Source organism: Plasmodium gallinaceum (genome assembly GCF_900005855.1).
Source record: "Plasmodium gallinaceum strain 8A genome assembly, contig: PGAL8A_v1_76, whole genome shotgun sequence".
Lineage (NCBI taxonomy): Eukaryota > Apicomplexa > Aconoidasida > Haemosporida > Plasmodiidae > Plasmodium > Plasmodium gallinaceum.
In genome coordinates, this window is record NW_021628238.1 from 2,548,729 (window position 1) to 2,560,380 (window position 11,652).

At 18.0% G+C, this 11,652-nt stretch overlaps 4 protein-coding genes across 4 annotated transcripts; 2 read left to right on the top strand and 2 right to left on the bottom strand.

The window, feature by feature from the left end:
- Positions 1–791: 791 nt before the first annotated feature.
- Positions 792–1,996, bottom strand: USB1 (U6 snRNA phosphodiesterase, putative; the record flags this gene model as incomplete). Its single annotated transcript, XM_028671297.1, has 3 exons — positions 792–1,239; positions 1,486–1,816; positions 1,954–1,996. The coding sequence occupies 3 exons, from the start codon at positions 1,994–1,996 to the stop codon at positions 792–794; spliced, it is 822 nt and encodes a 273-aa protein (XP_028527964.1).
- Positions 1,997–2,464: 468 nt separating this feature from the next.
- Positions 2,465–3,781, top strand: LipA (lipoyl synthase, putative; the record flags this gene model as incomplete). The annotated part of the gene is made up of 1 exon (XM_028671298.1): positions 2,465–3,781. The coding sequence occupies one exon, from the start codon at positions 2,465–2,467 to the stop codon at positions 3,779–3,781; it is 1,317 nt and encodes a 438-aa protein (XP_028527965.1).
- A 428-nt stretch (positions 3,782–4,209) lies between these two features.
- On the bottom strand, positions 4,210–7,524 carry PGAL8A_00255800 (conserved Plasmodium protein, unknown function; the record flags this gene model as incomplete). Its single annotated transcript, XM_028671300.1, has 1 exon — positions 4,210–7,524. The coding sequence occupies one exon, from the start codon at positions 7,522–7,524 to the stop codon at positions 4,210–4,212; it is 3,315 nt and encodes a 1,104-aa protein (XP_028527966.1).
- Positions 7,525–8,533: 1,009 nt separating this feature from the next.
- On the top strand, positions 8,534–10,057 carry PGAL8A_00255900 (aspartate carbamoyltransferase, putative; the record flags this gene model as incomplete). The annotated part of the gene is made up of 3 exons (XM_028671301.1): positions 8,534–9,031; positions 9,187–9,684; positions 9,926–10,057. 3 exons carry the CDS (start codon positions 8,534–8,536, stop codon positions 10,055–10,057), a joined length of 1,128 nt encoding a protein of 375 aa, XP_028527967.1.
- Between the last annotated feature and the right edge of the window lie 1,595 nt (positions 10,058–11,652).

The following is an 11,652-nucleotide window of genomic DNA, read 5'->3' on the forward strand; positions in this document are numbered from 1 at the left end:
TTTTTTTTTTTGTATCTTAGTGCATGCATTATTATAATTTGTTTTAAAAAAAGAAAAAAACATTAATGAAATTTTTTTTTTTTTACTTTCGATGAAAAAATAATTTACATATAAATATTTAAATTATTATACTTATGTATTTTCTAAGCTTGAGAGAAGTTTAAAAATATTTCTTCCTTTGTATATAAAAATAGTGGTTTTTTAATGTTCTCAATATAGTTAAAATTAAAATTAAATTTTTTTACCTAATTTTTTTAAGAATGGAATGCTCTGTTAAAGATAAAAAAAATATTTGTTCAAAATTGTTATGATTAAAATTATATTTGATGATATTTATTATCACTTGATTATAAATTAAGTCCTGAAAGACTAAATAAATGTACTGATTTTAAATTGCAATATAGATATCCTTATTTTAAACAATAAAAAATAAAAATTAAAATTGGTATGGAATAAATACAAATAAAAAATAGTCGTCATTTACTGAAAAGAACTTATTATAAAAAAACCGTTGTAAGAAGAATGAAAAAGTAGAATTATTATAAATATTTATTTTATTTTTAAAATTAATAGAACAAAATGTTAATTTAAAAAAAATATTAGCAAATATATATATTAGGTGTATATTATTAATATATTTAAAACTTTAAAAATGTTTACAATATATAATTAAACTCAAAGATAACATGTATATTTAGAAATATATAATAAATTATTTTAATGATATTAAAAAAAAAAAAATGATAAAATATAAAAAATATTTTATTATTTTTACGAAAATATTTTTCAACTCATGATTCATCTGTGCTACTTACATAAAAATCATCAGATTCTAATAAATTAGAATTACTAAAATTTTTAAAATGAATTTTATACAATTTATTTCCAATACAAACATGAATACAATTAACATAAATGTAAAAATCATCTGTGTTATGATTTGAATTATTATCAATTATTATTTCATTTATATTAGGCCAAAACATATCGTTAACATTTAATTTATTTTTCTCTAAAATCGTTTCTAAACTAGTATCAGTATACGCTAATGATACATGACATATTCTATTTACATAATTGTTATTTAAACCAAATTGATTTAAAATTTTATTTATTTTTTTTATTAAAGGGTCTAAATGTAATTTCTGTTGTTCACTGTTTACAGAATATGAACAAAAATATTTTGTATTCTTTTGGCTTTTATATAGATCAACATCCTTTTTAAAAAATAAGTAAAAGCTTTAAGAAAAAAAAAAAAAAAAAAAGCGTATATAGATACATAATATTTTGAATTATTGTTTTTTCGTAATTTTATTAAATGATCTAAAATTTAGATAAATAATACAAATATTTATTAATATATATATATATTTTTTTTTTTTCTTATTGTATACTTTTATATATTTATTATTATGTACTTAAATTCTATTTTTTTTAATTAATAGGTATATATATGATTATCTTTACTTTAAAATATTTCTTTACCAGTTCTGATTTTTCATTTCTTCTTTTACTTTATTTATAAATGAAGAAATCATATACCTTTTTATTTGAACAGAGCCAACTATAGTTATATGCAGAGAATCTTCAATATCTTTTTTTTCATCATATTGAACTTTTTTATCAATATTTAAATTATCAATTTGATAATAAATATGCTTCAGAATTTCTTCTTTATTTAGTTCATTATTTTGTTTAGTAAAAAGATCATTTTGATTAGATTTAACATTATATATATTAAATTGCTTATTTATTAATTTAAACAAAATATCATAACAGTATTCAGATCTTTTTTTTATAATTTCATTATATGCTACTATAGTAAGAGAAAAAATACGTTTACTAATTTTAAAAAAAAATACATATTAAAATAAAAAATTATATATAATAATTTTTATGTACAAGTAATTTTCTTATAATATTTCACAATCATTTTATTAAAATTATTTTAACCTGGAATATATATATAAACATTAAAATCTCCTTTATTAGTCATTTTTTTAATTTTCACATATTTTTGATGGAGTCTTTCTATGCATTTTTCTTTAATGCAAAAATGGGGAAAAAAAAAAAAAAAAAAAAAAAATAAATAAAAAGAAAAAATAAATAAATAAAATATGTAAAAAACAAAAATAAAATTTTAAAAAAATATAGCCTCTTGCTATTAAGCACATGTATATATTTATATATATTTATCATATAAATAAAAAAATAAAATATATATGTGTATAATTTAAAATACCTAATAATTTTACATGAAATTAATTTAAAAATCAGTATATATGTTTTAAAAAGTTTTTTAAAAGGATGAATAATTATTTTTATGTTTTAATAATTAAAATTTGAATACCTAAGTATGGGTTCTATTATAAAGTTTTTATGTTTTTTTTTTTTAGTTATTTTTGCTTTATCAAACATCTACATTATTTTTAAATAATATATATGTATGTATATTTAAAGAAATATGTATTTTTGCAAGTTATGTTTTTACATATATATCTTTTTTTTAGTTTCTCTAAAAATAAAATGTGATAAGATAAAAAATTTTAGAAGTGAAAAACAACTCTCCTATTACTATATTCAAAATAAAAATGAAAATAAAATATATTTAAAAGATTTTTTAAAGAAAGAAAATAAACTCAATTATAAAGGAAAAGTAAGTTTTAAGAAATGTCAAGTATTTAATGTGAAAAGTATACAAAGTGAATGTATGAATGAACATATGGACAATATAAAAAATAATATGAACTGTTCAGAATATATAAAATTAGATGACTCGAAATGTGAGAAAAAAAGTTCCATGAATAATAAAAATATGACTAGTAATGGTAAGTTATTAACACCAAAAGTGGGAAATAAAATGCCTGAAAAAAAGCCTGATTGGTTTCATGTTCCTGCTCCAACAGGTGAAAAATATAATAAGTTGAAAAATGATTTAAAAAAATTAAAACTTCATACTGTTTGTGAAGAAGCACAATGTCCTAATATTGGAGAATGTTGGAATATTGGTACTGCAACAATTATGCTGTTAGGTGATACATGTACAAGAGGATGTAAATTTTGCTCCATAAAAACATCACCAAAACCATTACCACCAGATGTCAATGAGCCATTTAATACAGCTAAAGCTATATGTGAATGGGATATAAATTATGTTGTTTTAACTTCAGTTGATAGAGACGATTTACCTGATGGTGGAGCAGATCATTTCGCTAAAACTGTTGAATTAATTAAATTTTCAAGACCAGATATTTTAATTGAATGCTTAGTTTCAGATTTTCAAGGAAGTTTTAGTTCTGTTAAAAGATTAGCTTTAAGTGGATTAGATGTTTATGCACATAATATTGAGACAGTTAAAAGATTACAAAAATATGTACGAGATAAAAGAGCCAATTACGAACAATCTTTACTAGTTTTAAAAATGGCTAAAGAAATTAATCCCAAATTGTATACAAAAACAAGTATTATGCTAGGTTTAGGAGAAACAAAAGAAGAAGTATTAGAAGCTATGCAAAATGCAAGAGAGAATGATATTGATGTTATAACATTTGGTCAATATTTGAGACCAACTAAAAATCATTTGAGTGTTGTTGAATATATTTCTCCTAAATTATTTGATTATTACAAGGAGGAAGGTCTAAAAATGGGTTTCAAATATATAGCAAGTGGCCCATTAGTTCGATCATCATATAAGGCAGGAGAATATTTTATGAAAAATCTTGTTGAAAAAAGAAAAAAAGATCTTCATGAAAACGATGTAAAACTGCAAAAAATAAATTAAAACAAATTAATGAAATAAAAGAGGGTTAGAAAAAAAAAAAAAATAAAATAAAATAAAAATAAAAATAAAAATAAAAGATTGTAAAAATAATTGTTTAATCAAAAATTATTAAAAATAAAAACTGAAAAATTTTGCTAAAAAATAAGTACAAATAAATTTAAATTTAAATTTAAATATTTATAATTGTTTTAATCCAATTTTAATAAAAAAAGAAAAAAGTTCTACATTCTCTTGAATATACATATATGTATTTTTTTTTTTTTTTTTAATATAATTTTTCATTATATAAAATATCTGTAACATAAATTTTTATGTATTTTTTCAAATATTATTTTTATTTTATAAAAACTTTTATTTAAATCTGTCATAATGTTTGTATTCAAATTTAAACCAAAAAAAAAGTAATATATATAAAATAAAAACAAAATTTAATATTCAATAAATTCTTGAATTACAACAGACTTTTCTACAATTGCTTTAATATCAGGTCTTCTTTGTAATAAGAATTTAATTTGCTTAAGTGAAATGTGATATTTTTTATTTTCTTCATTTTCTTCGTTTTCTTCGTTTTCTTCATAATTTATATGTAAATAATTAAAATCATCACTGGGGTCATCTCTTAATAATGCGTTTGTTAATTTTGTAACTTGAGTTAACCAGTTATTTTTGTATTTTAAATCTGAATAATTATTTTTTATTTCATTAATTTTTTTTTTTAAATTATCAATATCATCTGTCATTATTTTAATTATATCTTGTAATATAGGCATTGAATAAAATTTATTTTTAAAACCAATATCTTGTATTTGCTGTAATAATGATAATGAGTTATTAATAAATATTATAAAAAAGTTTTCATTTTGTAAAAAAGAAGTGTTTTGATTCATTAAAAAATTTAAAATTGATTGATCTAATTTATATAAGACTCTATTGAAAAAGTCAAAGAAAATATAATCAGGCATATATTTCTTAATTTTAAGTAAATTATTTAATATATACTCATGAAATAAATTATTCACTGAAAACAAATTATGTATTCGTATAGATATAAAGTGATTAAAAGCATCTAAAAAATTATTGAACATTTTGTTTTCTAATGTTAAAAAACTTTGAACAATTTCCTTAATATAACATTTATATTCAAAATTACTAAGAAATTTATTTATGTAATTGAAAGATACATATAATAAGCATGTCACATTACAATCTCCTATCAAATCCGTAATATTATTCCAGTGATATCGAAATTCATCCTTCACAATAATTAATAATTTTTTTACTACATTATTAAAGTATTCTTCTAAAAAATATTCATTTTCTTTAAAGCATACAATTCTATTATTTATTTTCTTTAATATTTCAATAAAAATATGACCATACTCATTTACACAATCATTGTCCTCTAAAACTATATTATTTTTTAAATTTATACAACATTTATCATTTGACATTTCTTTTAATATATCAACAAGAAATTCCCTTTCTATTAAAATAAAAAAATCTCTCATATAAATACCTTTCATCTCCATGAAACTTTCACTTTTTAATTTAGAATTTTCATTTTTTTTTTCTTCCTTTAATATATTTTCATTTGTATCTTCATATTCTAGATTTTCCTTATTAGATGATTCCTCTGTATCTATGAATTCAATATATGAGTTGTTAAAAAAGTCTTCTAATAAATACTTACAGTTTACATTATCATATAAAAACCATTTCTTATATATCATAATTATATGATGCATAAAATTTAGAAATGCCTTCTTTGTATTTTCTTTATCTTCTTGAAAATTATATAAATGAATAAAGTATGAAATTCTACTTAATATATATAATCTACATTCCAATATAATCTTATAGTTTATTTTTTCTAGAATAGCTTCGTAATTTGTTAATTCATATAATAGACTTTCTTTTTCATCATCATTCATAGTATTACAATTGTCATAATATTTAATTAAGTCTCTATTATTTTCATTCTCTAAATTTTGGATTTTTTCATTTTTTGTCATGATATCCTTTAAATTTATTTTATTCTGTTTTTCTTCCATTTTGCTTTTTATATTCATGTTATTGTCCTCCTTGGGATTTTTTGAATTTAAATTTTCAATATCAGTTTTATTCAGTAAATTCATATTATTACCGTTATAATTATTACTATTATCTCCATTATTTTTATTATATTTATTATTAGATATGAAAATATCTTGCAATGCATTATGTAATAATATATTATTTTTGAGATCATTTTTTTGAGCAAAATTTAAAAGCATTTTTAATATAGAATTACTTATAACTGATTGATAAAATAAATATTTTAGACCCCATTCTGGCTTATCAAATTTAAATAATGGGCTTTTATCATTTTGAAAAAATGATCGAAAATAATAAATTATATTACTAGTTAATTCGTTAGTATAAGGAACTAAGTAATCTTTTTCGCAAAAGGAAAATTCTTCACTACTGTTTATTTCTTTTTTCAGATAATTATCAATTTTTCCGATTATATTCCAACTTATTAAAATATTAACAAATTCTGAACTTTCTTTTTTTATTAATGACACATATGTATTATCAAAAACAATAGAATTTTTAATTTTTTCTTTAAACGATTTTTGATTTACATATATATTATTTATTTCTTCGTTATTATTAAGTAAATCATTTTTATTGATTGAATTCTCGACATTAACCATATCGTTAGTTTCTTTAAATACTTTTTTATTCATCTTATCTTCAGTTACAATATTTAGAAAATTCTCATCATCACTATCCATATCATTTATTAATTCCTCTAAATCATTAGTTGATACATAAGATATGTTATTTCCCCAATGGATACATGATAGTAATAACTTTGCTTTGTTTAAATAATATTCCGATAAAAGAGGAATAAAGAACTTTATTCCTTTAATAATTTGTTCTTTGAAATTTTTTTTAAATATATGCAATAGTTTAACTATATCTAAAAGAACATATAACAACTCTTCATATTTTCTATTAACTGCAAATTTCTTAGCATTTTCTAGTTTTAATAATGTGTCTTTTACACATATAAGATAATCCTTTTGTTTTATTAATTTTTTTATTATTTTCGTTTCATTCAATATATACTCAATAGAATTAGTACTACTTCCTTCTTCCAATATGTTGATATCTGCTAATTCTTTTTTTATATTGATAATGTTATATAAATTATCTTTTTCTGTTGTTAGTTCTTTTTGTATTTTTACTTCTAACTTTACTTTAATTTCGTCAATTCCTAATTCATTTTCATAAATATATTTATCAATTACTTTATATATATCTTGTATATTTATTTCCTTTAATTTATCATATTCTAAATAACTACCTAATAATAATATATTTTCTGCACAATAGTTTAATTTTTTATTTTTTTTTAAAATTGTTTCAATGTTACTTTCTTCTTTATCCTTAATATATATTCCATCCCAATTTATCTTATTATAAAAATCTCCTTCTTTTTTCCCATCGTCATTCTTTCCCACATTGTCTTTATTTTTTTTTTTTTTTAATGCTTTCTTTAAAACATTTGACAACTTTTCTTTTATATATTCTTTTCTATTTTCATTTTTCACTAAATTTGTTTTATCCGTTTTTAGAATTATAATATTTTTTAATAATTTCTCTATATTATTTCTTTTATATTCATCATTTTCATTTTTTTCTTCTTCTTTTTCATTATCTTTATCTCTTCGATCAAAATAATTTGCTATAAACATTTCTTTAAAATTACTCTCAGTATTTATTCTTTATATTTAATTTACATTTTTATATATTAGAACCTTCATATACAATTTTTTTTTAAAAAATATTTAATAATTTTTTATTTACACAAAAAAAAAAAAAAAAAAGAAAAATAGTTGTTTTTGTTCATTTAATGCATATGTATTTTTATCTCTAAATCTCAAAATTCTTGTAAGTTGTTTGACTTTTAAAATACCAATAAATATTTAAAAAAAATTTTTAAGAGTTATTCATTTTAATAAATATAAGTGTGTTCCTTAAAATTAATATATATATATATATATATGTTTTTATAAATATTAGTTTAATTAAATAATTTTTATCATAAATTATATTTAGCTAAGAAATTATTTCTCAGAAGAAACATAAAACTGCATGTATCTTAATTCTTAATAAAATGTTTTAATTTTTTTTTTTTTTTTTATCCTCTCTTTTTCCAACATAATCGCATTTTTTCTGAAACTAGAAAGTTAACAACTAAGAATAATAAATAATATTTAAAAATAAAAATAATTAACAAAAACATAATCAAACTGTTTTTTAAATGCTTATTAATAAAATTAATTTTTTAAAATTTCACATTTTAAACCTTTTACATAATAAACTGGTAATTAATATATTTTTTTATATAGTTAAAGGAACGTAAGAATTTTAACAAAAATTTTTAATTTACCAAGTGAGCATATGTGTATCATTTTTTTAAATTACCTAATATAAATTTTCATTTTAGATTGTTTAAAGTTATATTTTTATTTATTAAGTTACTTATGTATATTGTTAGATGATTTTTATAAACTCAAAATATTTTATATTCATAGAATTATATATTTTTTTTATTTATTATAGTAGTATACTATCTTTTTTTATGAAAACTTTTAACAATTTAATGTTTATTTAAAAATTTATTTAATAGTTATATAAATGATTTAATTTTTTTACAATATTACAAATTATAATTTTTTATTTTAATATCACTTACAAAAAATGGTTGAAAATTTATGTTATATATGCCTAACAGTTACAATTATAATAGTAACATTATTTGTTTACATAACATCAGAAAAAAAAAAAAAGAAAAAGAAACAATTAATATTAGATAAAAAGTTTTATTTAAACAAGAAATATAATATAGATTTAGATAAAATTATTAAAAAAATGAAAAATAAGAATGTTATTAATATTGATGATATAAATGATGATGAATTATTAGCAATACTATTCACATCTAAAAAATTTGAAACCATATTAAAAAATAATGAAGATTGTAAATATTTAGATGATAAAGTCTTCTGTAGTGTATTTTTAGAACCAAGCACAAGAACTAGATGTTCCTTTGATTCTGCAATTTTAAAACTTGGATCGAAAGTAATAAATATCACTGACATGAATTCTACATCCTTTTATAAAGGAGAAACTGTTCAAGATGCATTCACTATTTTATCAAAATATGTTGATGGTATTATATATAGAGACTCATCAAATGTAATAAAAAATATCTTTTAAAAAGGAAATTTTATAGAATTTATTTTGAATTTTATATGAGTATATATATATATCTGCATTTTTAATAATATATTAAATTATCTTGTATAATTTAATTATATATGATTTTATATCTTTTTATAAATTTTTAATAGGATAATGTAGATATTGCTATTAAGTCATCAAGTAAACCAATAATTAATGCAGGAAATGGCACAGGAGAACATCCAACGCAATCTCTTTTAGACTTTTACACGATTTATAATTTTTTCCCACATATTTTAGAAAAAGATAAAAACAAGAAAATTAATATTGCATTTGTTGGTGATTTAAAAAATGGAAGAACTGTACATTCACTTAGTAAATTACTTAGTAGATATAATGTTAATTTCAATTTTATATCATGTAAATCTTTAGAGGCTCCAGATAATCTAATAAAGACTATAACTAACAATTTAAAAATAAATGGATTTTATAATGAAAATTCTATAAAAAAATTCGATAATTTGGAAAAAGGGTTAAAAGATGCACACATAATTTATATGACAAGAATACAAAAAGAAAGATTTTCAGACATAAATGAATATAATAATTATAAAGACGCTTTTATTTTAGATAACAAAACACTAAAAAATACAAGAAAGGACGCTAAAGTAACTTTTGCAATAAAAAAAAAAAATATATATATTATATTACAAAATAAAATAAAAAATTATTCATTTCTATATTTGAAAAAGTTAATAGCTATAATATCCTGCTTAATTTTTTTTATAATTGTTATTATATATATTTCTGAAAATCCATATACATTTTAAAACGTTTCATCACTTTTGTAGAATTATGAATTTATACAATAGTCTTCAATTTTTTTTTTTTATTTCAATTTTTTTATAGATCCTCCATCCACTTCCAAGAGTTAACGAAATAAAAGTAGAGGTAGATAATAATCCCAAAAGTGTTTATTTTTTGCAGGCAGAAAATGGTCTATATGTGAGAATGGCTTTGTTATATCTTATTTTTTCATAAAAATATAAAATAATAGGAAAAAAAAAAAATAAATAAATTAAATTAATCGAATATTATGAATTTATATTTTTATTAGGAGTTAAAGTTTCAATAAAAATATTTATAAATTATTTAAAATGTTGTTAATATAACTATATATATTATATGAAATATTAAGTATTTAATACATACGTATACTTATATTTATACATACATATACTTATGTGCATATTAACATATGTAGAGATTTTAATACGTATATTTATATGTGTGTTTATTAATTATATATGTCTAAAATTCTTTAACTGTGCTTAAAACTTGCTGTTAAATAAAATTAAAAATTTTGTTCATATTATTTATACCTTTTTAATTTCTTGAAATACATTATTTTTTTCTATAAACTATCTACATTGTATAGAAAAAAAATGTATAAAATTTAATACAGTTATTATTTCTTGTTCATAATATATATATATATATATATATATATATATATATATATATATATATATATATAATATTTATACATCTTTTTTTTTTTTTTTTTTTTTATATATATTTTCATTAATAGTATATATGAAATTTTTATTTAAAAATAATTAAAAAAAAATGCTATTAAAAAAAATAAATCAATTAAATCATTTAAAAGAATATATAATTATATGATTATGAAGAGAAAAAAAAAAAAATAATGATAACAATGCATAATCTTTATTTCATATATTCTAATGTTATGTATGTTCAGGTTTTTTTATTTTTATTTTTTTTTTTTTCTTAAGTAGTATATCTAAAAAAAGGATTTTTTCCTTTCTTAATGAAAATTTTTATGTCTAGGAATACATTTGAACCGATAAGTAAAAATTTTAAATATTTTCCACATTTCTCAAACTATATTATGAAAAAACTCAAGAAAGTAAAAATATGTAAAATAATAATTTTACTAATTAAGTATAAATATTTTTGTAAAAAAATGAAAAATAAAATACCCCTTCTATGAATTATTTACTAAATTAATTAGTGTTTATTAGTAATATAATAATAAACATAATTTTTTTTTTTTTTTGGGTAAATTGAAAAGTTAAATTTATAAAATTAAACATTTTGCGAAAAAATTATCCATAAAAGTAAGAAAAAAAAATAATTTTAATAAATATTTTGGTAGTTTTTATTTATAAAGTTGAATATTAATCTTTCTTTTAAATTAATTTTAAATAAAAATAAAACTTATTTAATATGAAAACACTTTTCATATTCTTTAAAAATCATATAACTTCTATATTTTTTTAATGTATTCGAAATAAGTTTTGTTCTAAATTTTTTATTAAATAACGCTATATTTAGCTTTAATTTCAGTTTTTTTTTTTCATTTATATTTTATTTTTATAATTTTCATTATATTTAACTTTATTTTATTTATTTATTTATTTTTTTTTTTTTTTTTTTTTTTTTTTTTTACACATAGTTATCAATAAAAAAAAATTATATTTATTCATAATTTAAATCTGAATTTATAAAATTTTTAACTTGCATTTTTTTTTTTTTTTTAATATAAAACATTATTTTTTCTTCTATGAAGCTAGAGTAAAATTGTATCATCATTGTAGAAACAAGAAAAA